The sequence below is a fragment of the Pelodiscus sinensis genome, chromosome 2 (genome assembly GCF_052426305.1).
Source record: "Pelodiscus sinensis isolate ZL-2025 chromosome 2, ASM5242630v1, whole genome shotgun sequence".
Lineage (NCBI taxonomy): Eukaryota > Metazoa > Chordata > Testudines > Trionychidae > Pelodiscus > Pelodiscus sinensis.
In genome coordinates this window covers 183,448,330-183,468,208 of record NC_143053.1, presented here as the reverse complement: position 1 = coordinate 183,468,208, position 19,879 = coordinate 183,448,330, and the positions used below count along the sequence as shown (strand labels likewise).

The window sequence follows — 19,879 nt, the reverse complement described above, 5'->3', positions numbered from 1 at the left end:
CTACTATGTGATCCTTAACCTTGGTAATTTCCACTAGAGCAATTTCAAAATCAAGTGATTTTGGTATAGTAGCTTTAGTAGTGCAAAACTACCATCTCACAGCACACAAGACACTGCCTAGATTGCTTTTCTGTTATTTCTGCCTTCTACTGCAGAAGAGTCAAGTTTACCGGAAGCCACTTACTTCTACAAGTAATTTTGTCACACGCTGTTCAAATTAGTTCCATAATATTTTCACAGCAGTAAACTTCATTCTGTTTCAGTTGGTAGCATATGGCAGAGGAAGCCTTATTCATCATGAGTGAAGCATGTTGAAAAATGTTCATCCATATCTTGTATGAACATAGATTATTTCTGTCTACTGCACCTTGATAGCGGGTACTTTTATAGGTCAAGTAAGGATCAAGTGTACTTCTGTTGTACATAGATATGGTATAATATCTTTAATAACTAAATTTAACCTTATTAAAAACCCACGCTTTGGAATCCAAATCCTGACCAGAAATCAGTGTCCTGTTATTTACTTCAGAGTTTCTTTGTAATGTCTAGTAATGTGATAAAATCTGAACAAAGTGAGACATTTTATATGAAAATGAGGATGGATGCATATGTGAAATAATGATTCATATCACTTTAAATAGCTTAATGTTCCTTGCTAATTTAATGCTTGACAAATTCACGTGTGTTGCTTTAAAAAGTTGCTATTATAAGTTTATTTCATCTGTTTATTTAGAAACTTTGGTAAATACCCATTGCATAATCCATTGATATTTCATTCTCATCTCTTAATGCAGTATAGAAACAAATTATTTAACTATTATCCTTGAGGACAAGAACTGGAAGAAGTAGTTGAAATATTAAAATACTATTTTTTATTTTATTTTTTACATTTCACTAAGCATAAAGACTCATTTTTCAATCTGCAGTTTATAAATCTACAATAATGCTTTCTGTTAGGTATTAATTACTTTCCTATGAGATGTGGACTAAATTAAATGATGCATCAGAAGTTAGTTTCAATATACAAAACATTTTAGAAATCACAACAGTATTTCTGTACAGAAAACTTTAAAAATTCCAGGAAAAACAGAGCAATATTTGAAGACAGTGGAACAACAACTATAGTCAGCTACCATATTTGATTGTACTGCTTACCCCCTAAAGATGCTAGAGCCCCTAGTGCTCTCTATCTCTAGTAAATGGTTGAAGAATTGGTCTCAGTGCAGTACCAGTAATAGTAGGTGTTGTAGACTGTTGTTAACTCTATTCATAGGCAGATTATCAGCTGAAAGAACACTGTTGCATATGCTCCAGGAATCAGTGATTTAAAAAGTGAGTAAGGCAAGACCCAGGTGGGATGATGGGATATGAGGGAGTCTTATGGGGGTAATTTTACAAAAATTCCTTGAGCCTTTTTTTTAAATATAATATAGATGGTAGTGCTTTATTATTATTATTTTACTCTGGAGGGGAGGAAGATAAGGATGTCATGGGTCAAAATTTCAAAAAGTTGAGAAAATATGGTTACACACAGCACTACTCATGGTTTATGGTGCCATGTTAATCCTTGAGGAACAGCTTGGTTAAAACTGATTAGAGAGAGAGAATATAGATATATTTTGTTTTTTCAAGTAACACTTTTTCCCCTTGAGAGTGGGTTCTCAGATCTGTGACAATCTCCCACTTTTTAATTTCTCTATTCTGAAGTATGTTATGATGATGATTATCCTTCTGGCAGATGACAAAACATAGCTCCCTTCAGAGCAACCAGATGGGTAAAAAGATCAACAGATTTTGTTCCCTTCCCTCAAAAGCTGAATATCTTGCCTCTGCAGCTCACCTAATTCCTTACATCAAAGGACTTGAGTGCTTGTCTCAAATGGAAATGGCAATACCTGAATTCATGTGTTTTATGCTACGTACCTAGTTCCTTATCCTGTAAATAACTGCATTTTTGCACCAGAAGGAGCCCCACTGAGGGCAATGAACTAAAGTGCAGGGATGGGCCAGTGAACTGTGAGTTCAGGACAGAGGCATGTAAATTAGACTAGCCAACATAGTCAATGAAGCGGGGATTTAAATATCCCCCGCTTCATTAAAATAAAAATGGCCACTGCACTGTGCCAGCACAGCTGATAGTCGGCACAACGCGGCAGTCAAGACACAGATCGGTCGACAAGGAAAGCCTTGGCTGACCGATCCCTTATTCCTGGTGAAATGAGGTTTACAGGATTGGTCGGCAAAGGCTTTCCTTACTGACCAATCTGCATCTTGACTGCTGCATTGTGCCAACGATCAGCTGAGCTGGCACAGTGCGGCGGTCATTTTTATTTTAATGAAGCGGGGGATATTTAAATCCCCGCTTCATTGACTATGTCGGCTAGTCTAATTTACATGTCTCTGTTGGCAGAGGCATGTAGTCTAGAGGCATGTAGTCTAGACATACTGTGTTTGACTATAATTTTTCCAAATCTGATGAAATTGAATCCCTCCTTTGTGTTTCAGGCGAATACTTCACAGGGATTTAAAAGCCAAGAATATTTTTTTGAAAAATAACCTTCTTAAAATTGGTAAGATTACTTACTTTCTTAGATGATTTTTAGTACTATTTAAAATTCCAACAAAAATGTTAAAAAGATGTAGATTTAAATTCGATGGTACAGGTAGTCCCTGAGGTACGATCGCATCGATTTACAACCGTTCATCCTTATGACCAACCTCCCACTAAGCGCAGCCCCGAGTTACGAACGCGATCCGCACTTACGAACAGTGCGGTCCCATTGAAATGAATGGTCTCCAACTTATGAACAGATTGAGTTACGACCAAGTGCTTGGTATATAACTTGTTCATAAGTTGGGGACTACCTGTATGGTATTTAGGGGCATCTAAAACACTATGTCATTTCTGTAGTATATTTCTAAAAGTATGGTAAAATTTAGTTTAGTCTATGGCTTTTTAACTTGGGTATTTCAACTTTCAGTGCACAAACAGTTGGGTGGGGGAAGGATATTTTAAGGCATTTGTAGTGGAGTCCTTGCTCAGGTCCCTTGGGCTAGTACACCGGCTGGTCCACAAATCAGTCACAAGCCTTCTGATGCAAACACCAGTGCCTTTATTGTAGGTTCGAACCATCTTCTATTTACAACATTTTACAGTCCAGACAGCCAACTCCTCTCTGTCCACCTAGGAGCACACTGAGCCACACCCAGGCTCCTTACTCCTCCTTCCCCTCTGGCTTCCTTCCTCTGCCTTATATAGCTCTCCTTCTGTGAGCCCCAGAGCTGCTTCTGATAGCCCTGCCGGCCTGGGCTTGCTCAGCTGTTTCCCCTTAATCAGGCTACTGTGTCAGAGCTCTGGCTTAGCCAGCATCTGTCACAGCATTACTTTACTTCGAACCTGATCAAGACTTGAGAAACTATGTATATCTTTTCTATAGGGGTATGTCTAGACTACATGGCTCTGTAGCCAGAGCCATGTAGATTAGTTTACTAGACATACCCAAATGAAGCGGCGATTTAAATAATCGCTGCTTCATTTAAATGAAAATGGCTGCCGTGCTGAGCCGATCAGCTGTTTGTCGGCTCAGCGCGCTGGTCTGGATGCTCCGTGGTCGACATCAAAGACATTTGTTGACCGCTCTGGTAAACCTCATCCCACGAGGCATAATGGGGTGGTCGACAAATGCCTTTGATGTCGACTGCGGAGTGCCCAGACTAGTGCGCTGAGCCGACAAACAGCTGATTGGCTCAGCACGTCAGCCATTTTAATTTAAATGAAGCAGCAATTATGTAAATCGCCACTTCATTTGGGTATGTCTAGTAAACTAATCGACATGGCTCTGTCACCAGAGCCATGTAGTCTAGACATACCCTAAGTGTTTCACGACCAATTGATGTTTCTCCATGCTTTAAAAATCATTGCAAGTTTTTTTTGTAAAATCATTTTTATGTCTCTTTATGACCATTCACTATAGATCAAAGTTTCTGAAAGTGTACCGCAGAAATCCTTTTGGAAACACTATAACTGACCGCCCCAGTTGGTTTATGTACCGGTGCCACGGACACGGAGCCTCGCGGTTCTCATTGGCTCCATTTCGTCCTTTGCAGCCCAGGGCAGCTGCGGGAAGCAGCATGGGCCAGGCCACCGCTTCCCGTCACTCCCCTTGGCTGCAAAGGATGAAATGGAACCAATGGGAGCCGCGAGGCTCTGTGGCCACGGCGCTGGTACATAAACAAACCGGGGCAGCCAGTTAAAGTGTTTCTGAAAGTGTTTCCATGGTACACTTTCAGAAACACTTATCTAGATAGATAAATTGTGCATATAATTTAATCTCCAGCCTTTTCTAATGATTATTGGTGGGTTTAATCCTGTTCCCAAATCCACTCTAGATTTACTGTTCTTTATATAAATGGCTTCTTTTTCCTTTCAAATGAAATATTTTAGGAACATATTGCCAAGTCATGACATGAGAACTGAGAAAAATCTGAACTGTTATTTTTACAACATGCAGTTGTCTTGTTTTAAAAAACTGCACATTATTAACATTAAAAAGATAATGCCCTTTTCAAAATCTTTTCTGATGAAAATGTTTATTATACAAAAAAGAAAAAACTGGTTTATAAGTGCATATGTTCATGCACTACATCTGTTTTATTCTTCCATGTAAAGGGGATAGGTGTACTGACTCTTCTAATTAGTATGTTTGTGTCAATCACAGCCACACTGCTAGTTAAATTTGTTAGTAATTTTTAAAATAATTCTAAGCATTCTTTTATATAACTGCCATGGTTATGAAAGGTTCCAAACTGATATTGTGGCAATCTGATCTAAATTAACCTCTGATTTTCTACTGCACCCATCACCATGGTGACTAGGTGTCAAAATCCTCTACTTAAAAGGGACAGCATACATAGGCATCAGCAGTGTAAAATTCTTCACACAGCTTGAACAATATGCTTTGGCCTTGAACTGTAGGAGTCACCTCAGCAGGGGAGACAGTTCATTCTCCAGTCCCTTTCAATCCTTAGCATCTCTGCTGAGAGTAAAACCAAGGTTGCCCATTATTAGTGCTGCTTTCTGTGAGATGGATGGACATTAATCCCTGGGGGAACGTACTGACTCTGTCACATCAATTTAAACTAGACCAGACAGCCGTAAAATGGAAAAAAAAAACCACTTCTGTTTACTATTAGCTTGCCTTTGAATTAACACTGTAGAAGTGAAAAGTTCTGTATCCCATTACCAATATTCTGAGCCATTCAGTTACCCCAGTATATGTGTTTCAAGAGGTAGATCCTTGCTGTTAAGTGCCTTCGTTTCACTTATTTCAACAGAGTTATGACAATCCCCAGCAGCTGAAGATCTAGCACCAAATTTTTAAAATAATTTTAAATTATAAAATGTTATATTAAACCTACTCAAAGTAAGCTTAGAGTTCTTGGTTTGATTTTTAGTCTAGATTTTCTTACCTAACTAGTATTTGTACAATTTTATATTAAGGGGACTTCGGAGTTTCTCGTCTCTTGATGGGATCATGTGATCTGGCAACTACATTTACTGGGACACCTTACTACATGAGTCCAGAGGCATTGAAACATCAAGGTTATGACACAAAATCTGACATTTGGTAAGTGGGCAACATGCTGTTTGAGCTGGAGTATTCATTTCTTTGTAATGAATAAATCAATTAAAATGCTTTAGTTTTCTAGGTCATCATCTATTTACTTGTATTATGGCTCACTGTTTTTTTCTTTAACAAATTTATTTGCATACAAAAGGAGCCAGGGCCACCTGGTTAGAATACTTGCACTGCTCTGTTAGAACTATTCCAAGGCATGTATTTCAGTTCCTAGCTATTTTGCTATGTGGAGCTTTGTTCCTCATATTGTCATAGGATGAGCTGAGCCTTTAAGGAAAAAAATCAGGTGCAGACTGTGACTGTACCTATATTTTCTGTCAGGCCAAGGGACATGGTGAAGAAGGGTCAGGTGATTAGGGAACAGGAGCAAGGCCTGCTGGGAAATAGGAGACAAGTTAAAAGACAGGTTCCATTCCTTGGTGAGATAAATAAGAGGAGAGCAGCAGCTTGATGTTAGGCTTTCCAGTGACTGGGATCTAGGAAAGGTTCCCCTTGCAAGGGAACCAAGAATTTCCTAAGACAGTGAGAAGTGGTCCTGGGAACCAAGAAATAGACCTTTGGAGTGTGAGGACAGTCTGATGCTTTCCAGCAAGGGGTGCCAGGGTCAGATCCCAGAGTGGTGGCAGAGCCTGGGCAAACCTATTGTGCCACTTAGAAGTGATTGAAAAAACCCAATGACCAAGATTGAAGAGCCTTGTGAGCCCCTGGGATAAAAGGCAAAAGACCAACTTGAGATACCTGAGTCCAAGTGATGAAGGACTTTGACTAACGGATTTGTAGGAATCCCTGCAGACAAAGGAAAATGGTTTTGGATTTGGCTTGTGGACTTTTATTTGCCCTGGAATGGTAGGACTGTAGCTTTGGCCAAATCACCATACCAGCCCAAGTAAAACCAGAGGAGGAGGGAAACTCAGGTACAATGGGGAAACAGAGTCAGTGGCACAAACTTGACATGTGATAGATAAGCACACCATCACAGTCATCTGTCTTAGTCAAAAGTTTATAATTTTCCTACTATTCTAAAAGTATTTGTAAGTGACCTCCTTTCTAAAATGTCTCATTACCGTCCCAAAGATTGTAGTATTTCTTTTAAAAAGGGACTTGGTTTTTTGTGGGAAAGTATATCTGAGTGTTCCTTTTTTCTTTTAATATTCCAAATCAGGAAATTCTATGTAGAAAGAGTTTGAACCCTGGATTTCTATTTTATTACTGTATTAATTGAGATCTCTGAAGATTTCCACCATCTTTTGCTCCAGTCCTTCTCCTCGTATATATTGGTGGTACCTTAGGGCAGTTCTAAATATTGAAAGCAGATAGCTAAACTTTAAACACCAGTAACACTTACCATTATTCCCCAATGATATATTGTAGTATTCAGCATGTGTCAGGGGATGAGTCAGAAATGTTGTCTCATGCTTCCTGTAAATTAACTGAAATAGATTTTATGTCTGATTCTCTACTGTTAATATGGGTCCAACGCTATGAAAGTGTCATACCATTCAATAAAAAATATTGAGCGGGATTTCAAAAGATGGGGGAGCAAGTCATTTAGCATGCAGGGAAATCCTTTTCAAGCCATACTTATACTTGTTGCTGACTTGCCATAAGAAGTATTTTATTTTCTTGCAGTATGAGCAGTTTTATGAGTCCAGCTTTTTATACAGTAAATGTGAAGAAAGTTGGACAAATTCTGTTTATAGTTACATCTATGCAATCTCAGTGATATTATTGGGGTTGTTGAAGACTAAATGAGAGCAGAACTTGGTTCAGTATAGTAATATAGTATCTGTTTGCTTATTCTTCCTTAATGTAAAGAACCAAACCACACAAAATGGAACTATCACAAGTAGTACCTTTTTCTAGACCTTATATTTCTAATACTAGCCAACTAGCCTGTCATAAGATGGGATTTTCAGGTCTTCTCTCCTGAGCGCACGCTTTCTCTCTCTCAGTTTCTCGCTCTCTCCTACTCCCTACCCCCTCTCTCTCAGCTGTCCCCCGCCTCCTGCCTCTCCGTCTCTTTCTTTCTCTTCTCCCCCTCCTGCCTCTCCCTTTCTCTTCTCCTCCTCCTCCTGCCTCTCCCTCCCCGCTGTCTTTCCCTGCCCCCCCTTTCCCCTTCCCTCCCGCCGTGGCACTTGGCTGAGTGCTGCCTGCTCAGCCGGGCTGCCGCGAGGGAGGCTGGCGGGGCGGTGACATACATGGCCAGGGCCGTGTACGTCACCGCCCTTCCTTCCCCTCCCATCACAAGGGAGCCCAAATGGCCCCTTGTGCTGCTGGAACCCCCCACAGCCCGGCTGAGGGATGCACCACTCAGCTGAGTGCCACGGTGGGAGGGGAAGGGGGACGGTGACGTAAACAGCCCCACCCCCGGCCATGTATGTCACTGCTCTGCCCCCTTCCCCTCCCTCCGTGGTGGCTCAGCTGAGTGTTGCACGCTCAGCCGGGCCACCATGGGGGAGAAGGGGTGGGGTGGTGATGTACACGGCCAGGGGGCGGGGCTGTCTACGTCACCAGCCCTCCTTCCCCTCTCTCGTAGCAGCCCGGCTGCGGGGCACAACACTCAGCACCACGGCGGGAGGAGGAAGGGGTGGCGGTGATGTGTACATAACTGCCCCGCCCCCCTTCTTGTCCAACTGGGCCCACCTGAGCGGCGCTCAGCTGGGCCCCAGCGGGGGAGCAAGCGGCGGAAAGTGGCCCCTTGGGATCCGGCTGCTGCCAGTGGCTGCACACCCCTTCCCCCCAGCCAGGTCTGCTTCCTACCCCCCTCCTTCCATCCAGCCCCACAGCCCACAATTCCCCCCGCCCCCTTTTCCTGCCGGCCAGCCCCACAGCCCTCGGACATCCCCCCGCCAGTGCTGCTTCCCACCCCTCTTCCAGGCAGCCCCTCCCCCATCTTCCTCTCCCTGCGTGGCGCCCCGCCCACCTCCACCTCCCTCCCCACTCCTCTCCATGGCATGCTGCGCTGCTCCCAGCTGAGTGACTCTCCCACCGGGCCCTGGCCGGGGAGCAAGTGGCGGCAAGCGGCCCTTTGGGGTCCGTGCTCCCCAGGCGGTCAGCTGGGCCTGGGGCATCAAGCGGCCGTTTGCTCCCCCCCCCCCCGGGGCCCGGCGGGAGCGCTGCTCAGCTGGGAGTGATGCAGCGCGCCACAGCACACCATGCAGGGAGGGGAAGGGGGCGGGGCTGACCGGAAGGGGGGTAGAAAGCAGAGCTGAGGGGGAGATTGGGGGCTGTGGGGCTGGAGGGGAGGATGGGGGGGGCCAGAGGAAGGGGGGAGGGGTGTCCAGGGGGTCGTGTAGCCCAAACCACCACTGAGCAAGGGGAAGGGGGGCGGGGCGCTGACATACATGGCCAGGGGGCGTGGCCGTGTACGTCAGCGTTACAGACGCACAGACACTGGGCTATATTTCTAATATTTCATGGTATTTTTCATATCTAGTCTTAAAAGGCTGTCTTTTACACAAGGTTCTCACTTTTGGGTCTTGTGCTCCCAGTGCGAGAGAGGACAGAACTTGTATAACTCAAAACCTTTTGATTGCCTGAGTTAGGGGTACTGTAGATACATATGCACCATCAAATGCCAGAACCTCAGCCCCAAGTGACTTCCAATCATCTCCTGGCTAATCAAGATAGCTGAAATCAAATCTTGTCAACCATCAATGCTCCAATTCTATTTGATCTCTGATACGTTTTGAATTTCTTCTGTTAGGTTCCTCAACTCTTCAGTTAGCCTTTTAATAACACAGCTCTTTATTTCTGTGCATTTGTTCATCCTTACGCACTTCAGGTAAGGGAGGTTTAGGTTGGACATTAGGAAAAAGTTCCTAACTGTCAGGGTGGTTTAACACTGGAATAAATTGCCTAGGTGATTGTGGAATCTCCATCTCTGGAGATATTTAAGAGTAGGTTAGATAAATGTCTATCAGGGATGATCTAGACCAGGGGTTCTTAACCTTCACACCTCCCCTGAAAGTGAACTTCATGTTCACACACCCCTGGGAGCCATTTTGTGCACAGCCTAGCCCCACCCCCTTACCTGACAGGAAGCTAAGGGGCGTGGCTAGGACTATAAGAACTCTGCCAGGGAGCTCAATCGGGGCCCAGCCTCTGAGGGAGACAGAGGCAGGCCCAGAGCTCCTGGCTGACGAGGCTGAGACCTGGCCCGGGCCTCCCACAGCCGCCTTCCCTCAGGCCAGCGAAGGCTTCCTTGCCTGCGCTGCCGAGGCCTGGCCAAGCCGGCCAGCAGGGCTACCCTCTGACCTAGAGGAACCTGAGGCTCTACAGGTACCTGGTGATTCGGAGGACCGGCCTGAGCTGAAGGCCCGGCTCGAACCCCGAGGCCTGCCTGAACCCTGGAACCTGGCGAACCAGCTGGATACTGGACGCAGCCGTCCGAGCTAATTCCCAAGTCTGATGGCTGGTGGCGCTCTGGGGTGAGTGAACCCCGTTACAATGCCTAAATGAATAATATGAGCTTTTTACTTTGAACCTTTTCCTAACAAATGTACGTAATATTTGAAGATGAAAGTCGACAATGCTCGCGAACTGTTATTGTAGTGTGCCCGTCTTTAGAAGTTAAGAAATTAATGTTTATAATTTTAATTCATAATATTATGAAGAAATCTAAACTTTAGAATTTTATCCAGTGAGAAGGCAATTGCGATACATTTTCTGGGAGGCACCTCACACCTCCCCTGGGGAAGCGCACCTCACTGGTTAAGAACCCCTGGTCTAGACCGTACTGGGTCCTGCCATGAGGGCAGGGGACTGGACTCAATGACCTCTCGAGGTCCCTTCCAGTCCCTAGTATTCTATGATTAGTTTCCAACAATAATAATTGATTTACAATTCTTTTTCACAGCTTTGATGCATCAAGGTTTTACGTAAAGACCTTAAAACAATTTGGGTACATCTGCACAGCAGGGCTTAATTCAAAATAAGCTACGCACATTGAGCTATGTCAATTGTGTAGCTTATTTTGAAATAGCTTATTTCGAGTTTTGGTGCTGTGTACACAGCACTTATTTTGAAATAGAGCACTATTCCTCTTACTTCCCTTACTCCTCATAAAATGAGGGTTACAGGAGTCAGAGTAAGAAGCCCTCCAATTTGACATTATTTTGACATTATGTCAAAATAACTGCCAGCTGTGTAGACGCGGACTATGTTATTTCAAAATTACTAACGTTATGTTGCTTTGTAGACACAGCCTTTGAGACTTGGAGGTTCTACATTGTATTTTGTTTCTGATGCTCATAAATGTTTCTTTTTTAGATCCATGCTGAAGTGTCTCGACGCTCAGTTCAGTTCAGATATAATTTTCCTTTTAATCTACCTTGTGATCTGAGATGACATAATTGTTCTTATTGCCAACAATGACAGATCAAGAGTTTTAAAAAGTACGAATGTGACACCAACTGGCAAGCATGACTGCTGTATTTTTGAATGAGCTTGCTCTGCCCTTGCATTCTAGATTGATAAATTGGTGAAGACACTTCACACCTCTCTCCCCTTCTTCAGGCAATCAAGAAAAAAAAAGGTACAATTTACCCTAAGAAACCACTAGGAATCCTGGCCCCCACAAAAGAAGTCTGATGATTGAGGTGGCTGTGGCTGGCAGAGAGACCTTTATTCTAAAACCCAGGATCACCTTTATTCATGTGAGGCTAGGTAGAAAACAGATTCCATGCAAGTTCGACAGCTGTTTTGACCTTTCATGAATTATTAATTGAAGGCAAACCAGTATTTCTCTACAGACGCTTGTCATCAGGTTATTTGTGGGCCAGAGCCCATTACTGTGGTTCTGACAAAAGCTGATGAAAGCTCCTTTTGAACCACTCAGTAAATGAGAAGCTTACGTTTTTTGAAGGAAGCTCATTTTCCTAGAGGCAGTGATTTCAGCTCAGATCTGCCTCATTCTATATTCTATAAATATACGGTGATGTTACAGACTCATCCTACATTCTTTCAAAAAATGATGGTAGGTTTCTACATTAGTGAGCCTATCATCTTGCTAGCATCTTCCCATGACAGCATATCATGTATCTTCTATCCAAATTTGATGTTTAGATAGTCTTTGGTTTCTATTTAATGTGAACTAAAGACCTTAGAAATCCCACCCAGATTTTCCTTTCTTTTGACAATGAAGTACTAAGCACTGCTGTTGTGAAAGAATCAGGTTTATGTGATTGTAAGATTGTATTTTGGCAGGCTTGGAGAGAAGTTCCATTTCAGGACACATGCAAAGCAAGATATGCTCATTTGAAAGCTCTGTTGCTTAGATTCAGCCTGTAGGGAAGAAACTCAGTTGGGTTTCTTAGTACTGCAGAACTTACCCTACTCCTTAGAATCTCTTTGTTTGGGGGTATTTTTTATTTAAAGCTTTGTTTTACGAGTACTCATCCTTAAGGCTCTGTTCAATTTTTTTTTTCAAATTAAAAAAAGGCAAGTAGAAGAATGTTCTAAGAGAGCACAGTACCAGGACAAAATAGAAATATTAGTCCACTGCTGGCTGAAAAATAGTGTTATCCAAAAATAAAAATTAACTCAGTTTTTACAGCAAAGGAGAAAAATATAGACAAAAACTTACATATATTAAGCAAGTTGGAGTCCAGCTTAACACTTCCAGCAATGCCTATATAATACTATAAACAAGAAGGGGCTTCTAATCAATTCTAACAACACTTGGCTCAAGCAAAATTAAAACACTCCAGCTGCTGGCATCATTCTACTGTAATCATTAAAAACTCTGAGAAATTCCAGTCTAGATTTCATTAGGTTAGAGCATAGAGATTGCTCTTTAGTGAAACCGCGTTTTCTACCTGATGGCGATATAACTGAAAAGTCATTACCTGTTCTAGGATCTTGACCAAAAATAGAGAGTTTGAAGTTGGTTATTAATGACAGACTATATCTATATCAAATCTGGGTTTATCAGGTAATTGAATTTCTGCTGTTAGTTTTAAAATGGCAAGAATGGCAGTGAAACACTGATAATTATAATGACATTTTAGCAGCAATATGTGGATTAAACTATGGGAGGTACTCTTTTATATAAAACTTATGGCAAATATTGACTTTCAAAGTGAGCAATCTTTTTTGTGATGTGTTCTTGGCATATTTTGCAAATGAAATACATTTGTTATTTACAATTTGTATATTATCTTTTTTTCAAGATGTGTAACTTTTCACATATAGTTGTCTTGAGGGAAGTCCAGAGCAATAGGAAAACATGAAAGCTATGTGCAACTGCCTGTTCATGGTTAGATTCAGTCCTAAAACTCAGGCAAGGTTTTCTTCAGTTATGGGTAAAATTTGGGCCAACTTTTGAGCACTGGGGAGAGGAGTTATCATTTTGGATGGAAATTTAGTTGTTTGATGTGAATTCAATCAGAAATGAGGCAAAAATGTTATGGTTTTGTGCGAATTACATACCTTTTTTCTTTATGCCCAGAACTCAAACTTGAGATGTGAATACACTCTTAAAACAACATTTTTTTTAAAGATCGTATGAAACCCTAGAAAAATTAAATACTTGACCTCAGAATCCTGAGAGGTGGATTTTCTCTTGTATTTCACTATGAGGGTGAACTCCTGGCCCTGATAAAATCAACAGGGTTAAGATCTTACTGTGTGGCATGTCTCGGCCTCGCTGTTGGCTGAGTGACAGCCCACTACGGCCCAGCCCAGAGTCAGGGCACCAGGCAGTGGGGGAACACAAATAGTTTAAAGTCCCAGTTGGAACTAGTAGGGGAAGTAGAGGTGGGTGACAACCTGGGAAGCAGTGATCATGAGTTGGTAGATTTCAGGATCCTGACCAAAGGAAGAAAGGAGAGTAGCAAAATATACACCCTGGACTTCAGAAGAGCAGACTTGGACTCCCTCAGAGAACTGATGGGCAGGATCCCCTGGGATTCTTACTTGAAGGGGAAAGGAGTCCAAGAGAACTGGCAGTGTTTTAAATAAGCCTTATTAAAGGCACAGGAAGAAACCATCCCGATGCACAGCAAGAAAAGCAAATCTGGTAGGTGACCAGATTGGCTTACCGGGGACATCCATGGTGAGCGTAAACACAAAAAGGAAGCTTACAAGAAGTGGAAACTTGGACTGATGACTAGGGAGGAGTATAAATATATTGCTTGAGAATGCAGGGGAGTTATCAGGAAGGCGAAAGTGCAATTGGAATTGTAGCTGGCAAGGGATGTGAAGGGTAATAAGAAAGGTTTCTACAGGCATGTTAGCAATAAGAGGGTCATCAGAGAGGATGTGGGGCCTTTACTGGATGAGGGAGGTAACCTAGTGACAGATGATGTGGGGAAAGATGAAGTACTCAATGCTTTCTTTGCCTCTGTCTTAACGGACAAGGTCAGCTCCCAGACAAATGCACTAGGCAACGCAGTATGGGAAAGAGGTGGACAGTCCTTGGTGGGGAAAGAACAAGTTAGGAACTATTTAGAAAAGCTAAACATACACAAATCCATGGGCCCAGATTTAATGCATCCGAGGGTACTGAGGGAGTTGGCAAATGTCATTGCGGAGCCTTTGGCCATTCTTTGAAAATTCGTGGAGACCAGGAGAGATCTCGGATGATTGGAAAAAGGCAAATGTAGTGCCCATCTTTAGAAAAGGGAGGAAGGACAATCCAGGGAACTACAGACCGATCAGCCTTACCTCAGTCCCTGGAAAAATCATGGAAGGGATACTCAAGGAATCCATTTTGAAGCACTTGGAAGAGGAGAAAGTGATTCACAAAGGGCAAGTCGTGCCTGACCAATCTGATTAGCTTCTATGATGAGTTAACTGGCTCTGTGGATATGGGAAAGTCAGTGGATGTGATATACCTTGACTTAAGCAAAGCTTTTGATAGTCTCCCACAATATTCTTGACAGCAAGTTAAGAGAGTATGGATTGGATAAATGGACTGTAAAATGGATAGAAAGCTGGCTAGAGTGTCTGGCCCAATGGGTAATGATCAACGGCTCCATGTCAGGTTGGCGGTCTAGCGGAGTACCCCAAGGATCAGTTATTGGACCAGTTTTGTTCAACATCTTTATTAATGACCTGGATGAGGGGATAGATTGCACCCTCAGCAAGTTTGCAGATGATACTAAGCTGGAGGAGAGGTAGATATTCTGGAGGGCAGGGATAGGGACCAGAGTGATCTGGACAGATTAGAGGAATGGGCCAAAAGAAATCTGATGAGGTTCAACAAGGACAAATGCAGAGTCCTGCATTTGGGACAGAAGAATCCCAAGCATTGTTACAAGATGGGGACTGAATGGCTAAGTAGTAGTTCAGCAGAAAAGGACCTGGGGATTACAGTGGATGAGAAGGTGGATGTGAGTCAACAGTGTGCCCTTGTAGCCAAGAAGGCTAATGGCATATTAGGGTGCATTAGGAGGAGCATTGACAGCAGATCCAGAGATGTGATTATTCCCAATTATTTGGCTCTGGTGAGGCCACATCTGGAATATTGTGTCCAGTTTTGGGCCCCCCACTATAGAAAGGATGTGGACTCATTGGAGAGGGTTCAGGGGAGGGTGACCAAAATGTTTAGGGAGCTGGAGCTCATGACCTATGAGGAGAGACTGAGGGATTTGGGTTTGTTTAGTCTGTAGAAGAGAAGAGTGAGGGGGGATTTGACAGCAGCTTTTAACGTCCTGAAGGGAGGTTCCAATGAGGATGGAGAAAGGCTGGTCACAGTAGTGACGGATGGCAGAACAAGGAGCAGTGGTCTCATTTTACAGTGTGGGGAGGTCTAGTTTGGATATTAGGAAAAACTATTTCACTAGGCGGGTGGTGAAGCTCTGTATTGGGTTACCTAGGGAGGTAGTGGAATCTCGATCCCTAGAGGTGCTTAAGTCTTGGCTTGACAAAGCCCTGGCTGGCTTGATTTAGTTGGGATTGGGCCTGCCTTGGGCAGGGGGCTGAGGTCTCTTCCAGCTTTATGATTCTATGATTAGAGGCACAGCCCTGGATCAGAGCAACAAGGAATGGGGGAACAATAGTTTAAAGTTCCAGCCGGGCAAAGGTCAGGTCTCCTCACTCCGGGAGAGCCGACAAGTGCAGAGGGTTTTGCCTCACAGGGGAACCTGCCACCCAAAAGGGGGGGGGGTGGAGAAGGGGATGCACCTGGTAGTGGCGGCCTTGCAGCCACTAGGTTGGCGGGGATCCAGGTTGGTACACATCGACAAGATCGAGGATCAGCGTGAGTCCAGGCTGCAATATGCTGCCCATCTGACCTCCATGTCCTCAGCTGCCCCGAGGTTGGCTATCCCTGGGCAATTTCCAACCCCCCCCTGCAGGCCTACCAGATTCTGGCGACAATCTGGTGGGACTTCAGGTGAGAGAGGGACTGGCAGGGTGTCCATGTGCTCCAGTTCAGGCAGGGGTCCAGGTGGGCTGGCCCAGTTGTTGGTGCCCAGCGATGGTCCTGGTGGGGTCAGTATGGGCTCAGGCAGTGGCCGGTGTCTCCACAGTCCAGACAACGGCTCCAGGGTTGGCAGGTGTCCAAGCAGCCCAACCCAGTCCTCTGGCCGGGAGCAGCGCAGCCGAAGCCTTCACTGTGGGAGCTGGGCCCAGGCATCAGCTCAGCTTCGCTGCCTGACTCTAACTGAACCCATGGCTCTTATAGTCCTAGACCCGCCCTCTGATTTCCTGTGGGTGGGTCTAGGCGTAGCTGGACCCACCCACCCAGAGGTCATAGCGGGTGCTTCCTCTTCCGGGTCAGTGGGCGGCCATCTTGTAGTTCCAGGCTCATTACATACCTTATGCTTTTTTATTCTTTGTCTCTAGGAAACTCACTCATGTCAGCAAAAAAGCAGGGTAAAAGGAGACATTTTAAGCAGATATCTTATTTGGCTCCTCGTTCATCCTCTGCACTTTCCCTGACTTCAGATTCGATGAATTGCATGACCACTATTGTATCCTTGAAGCTGCAGTATACTCCATGACTTAATACAGCCATCTATGGGAGAGGGGAAGGGGAAGGAAACATTTGCTTAGCTGTGGAATATCCTACTCTCACACCATTTCTAAGCAATGACATAAGAGGAGACATAGAAGATGTGAGCTCCAAGTTCACCCTGTAAGTCTTGCTCTTCGTGCTGCTCTGTGAAGCAAAACTGACCTACTTCTGCTTTGGTGGAAAACCTAGATACAGGCCAGCCTCACTTGAAGTCCAAGATTCATTCCAAAACTTGGACTTATAGGATGCGTCTAGACTACATGGCTCTGTCGACGGAGCCATGTAAAGTAGTTTACTCAACATAGTCAATGAAGAGGGGATTTAAATAATCCCCACTTCATTAAAATAAAAATGGCCACCGCATTGTGCCATCAATAAGCTGATCTGGCACAGCACGGCAGTCTAGACGTGGTGCGGTCGACAAGGGAAGCCTTTGTCAACCGCTCCAGTATGTCTCATGAAATGAGGTTTACCGGAGCAGTCAACAAAGGCTTCCCTTGTTGACTGCGCCGCGTCTAGACTGCTGTACTGTGCCAGATCAGCTGTTTGTCGGCACACCACAGCAGCCATTTTTATTTTAATGAAGTGGGATTATTTAAATCCCCACTTCTTTGACTATGCCGAATAAACTACTTTACATGGCTCTGTCGATGAAGCCATGTAGTCTAGACGCACCCAGAATGAAGCAACTTAAAGTGAGGAATATTTTTCCTATGGCTTACTTCCATTTGCGCAAATTGGTGGTGGATTTTTTTTTCATGATTTAAGAGCGGGGAATGAGAGGATTTATAATGCAACAGTTCCTACAAGTGTTAATGACTTTAGTGCAGAACGGATGTATACCGGGGCAACTTATAGCAGGGATGCCCTGTAGTACAGTAAAACTTCAATAATCCGGCATCCAATTGTATGGCACTTCCAATAGTCCGGCATCAAAATGGCAAGAGCCTAGTGAGCGATCTTCAGCAAACAACGAGTGACAAGGCAGCAGCGGCAGCAGCTGAACCAAGCAAAAAGGGTAAAAAAGGGTTAAAAAAACTAGAACATTACAGTATACTGGATACAGTATGTACAATAAAAAGGATTAAAAACACTTTATATACTGCATACAGTATATATATAACCAGTTTATAGTACCTCCTGATAGTCCGGCACATCCAATAATCTGGCACTACCTAGGTCCCAAAGGTTCCGGATTATCGGAAGTCTACTGTACCAGGATTTTGCACCAAATTGACTGAAAAAGGATTCAGCACCATTCAGTTCTACATTATTTCTAATAACTATGTCTAATATACTTGCCCCTTTTAATAGTATTCTGTCCATATTTGTGATATTAATATTTTCTCTGGATTTTCTTTTTAAGATTAGCTGAAGTAATTTAAAATGAAAATTTCCTATGGTAAACCAAGTTGACAATCAAAGCTTCTGGCATAAAAATTGCAATAATGGCTAGAGGACTAGGGTAGAAAGGGTTAGAAATGTAATTTTGTTGGAAAACAGATTAGTTTTTCATTCAGAAACCTAGTAAACTCTTTCCAAGAAGGATATCAGAAGCTGAATTTTGTTTTCCTGAGACAAGTTAATGTCCCTGTTACATTTTAAAGCCTTTGCTCTCAAATTCTTCCATGTGATCTTGGCAGATTCTGACAGATGGTCTATGGACTTCAGGTGCATTGGGCTCCACATGCACCCTGTCATGGGATTTTCATCTTAGCTCCACTTGTTCCTCTTTGTTTATGATCCTGTCAGATTTTATTTTGTTAGTTTTTTTTAAATTATTCATCTGAAGATGGGACTTCTTTTTAAACAGTGTACAGAAAAGGTGCATAATTTAGTGATTCTGAAAAGTAGCAATAGAATTTGTGTATTGTAGAATTTCCTAATATTTGATATATTTATCATTTTGTTTCTAATCAATTTGCATTTCTTGTTTCTTTTTATGGCACTGTTTCACTGTAAAATTATAGGAGTGCACTACAGTATTTGAATTAAGGGCAATATTCACCAAAGTTCTTCCTAATGGCTTTCAAAAAGACATGCAGGCAGGGCTATGAAAAATAACATTATGTTCTGCAAGTTTGAGGGGGTAGGAGGGCTAGCATACAAATGTTCAGTTCAAGTAATCAGCTCACACATATTGTCTAACCTGTGCGCGCACACATATTTTTATTTTTGAAGTCCAACCCTATGCTGGCTTATGCAAGGTGTACTGCACATATGTACTGAGGGAGTGCTTTCTATTTCATGTGCATGTTTGTGCCTTTAAAATGAATGGCTATTTAATATGAAAATTCACAGAAAAATGTAGACACTTTGAGTGTAATCAGGTGATGTGCTTAAAAGGGAAGCACCCAGGATCTTTTTCAGGGGGATAAGGCAACATGCCACATTTATTGAACATACATAGATCAATGAATACTTTATAATATGCATATGATACATTACACTCATGCACTCACACACACACACAAGCACACTCCGTCTTGTTACAAATAGTTGCTCCCCCTAGCTGCACTGGCCAGGTGAGTTAGATGGGGGAGGGGTGGAGCCAGGCTTCTGCAGATCCAGATCGATGCTCCCATGTTGACAAGATGAAAACCCAGGGTCCCTCTGCAAGAAGCCTCATATTTATCCCTCTCATGCAGCCAGTTAGTCATCATCTGGCCTTTTTTAATGCTGCTTCGAAGAGAGTCCTTTCAAGGGCAGGCACTTGCTGCTTGACTCCTGAGGCCATCTGTATGTCCAGTCTTCTTTCCAATGAGCTCACTTCACAGGTATAGTCTTAGATCTGGCTCCCAGCCCCTCTCCACCCTTGCAACTGCTGCTGGAGGTGCTCATCTTTCATTCTCCATTCACAGCTCATTTATTTCAACAGTCAATGAAAGGGGAAAGATCTATTCTACTCCTAGCAAAATACATTTTTCTTTACCTTAACTATCCCTAAGACCTATAACATAAAGAGCTTGATACAAAGTTTCTATGGAAAAGACTGGATACAAGGTTTCTCTTAATACAAGGGATTCTATAAGAAGGCTTAACATAAAGATATCTAAAAGGACAAGATCTCTATTAGAGTTGCCAGATGGTTTCAACAAAAATACCGAACATCTCTTCCCCCCCCCAAAAAAAAAAAACGGAGGAAAAAATTCTGTTGAGGGGGGTAGAAAAAGAGGGGGGGGGGAGACCAAAAAGTTGTTGAGAAAAAGAGAGAGAGGGAAAAAAAAGGACCCCAAGAGTTAAGCAAAAAATAAAATAAACAACATTAAAATCGTAT

The 19,879-nt window shown here is 43.2% G+C and overlaps 1 protein-coding gene across 6 annotated transcripts in view; it reads left to right on the top strand.

Moving 5' to 3' along the window:
- The window catches only part of NEK11 (NIMA related kinase 11), a 214,479-nt gene that overhangs the window by 84,680 nt on the left and 109,920 nt on the right, over positions 1-19,879 (top strand). For all 6 annotated transcript variants that reach the window (XM_006117584.5, XM_089776602.1, XM_006117582.5 and 3 more), the window contains 2 exons: positions 2,506-2,570; positions 5,501-5,627. In XM_006117584.5, coding sequence (XP_006117646.3) covers positions 2,506-2,570; positions 5,501-5,627 — 192 coding nt within the window. The remainder of the gene's footprint in view (positions 1-2,505; positions 2,571-5,500; positions 5,628-19,879) is intronic.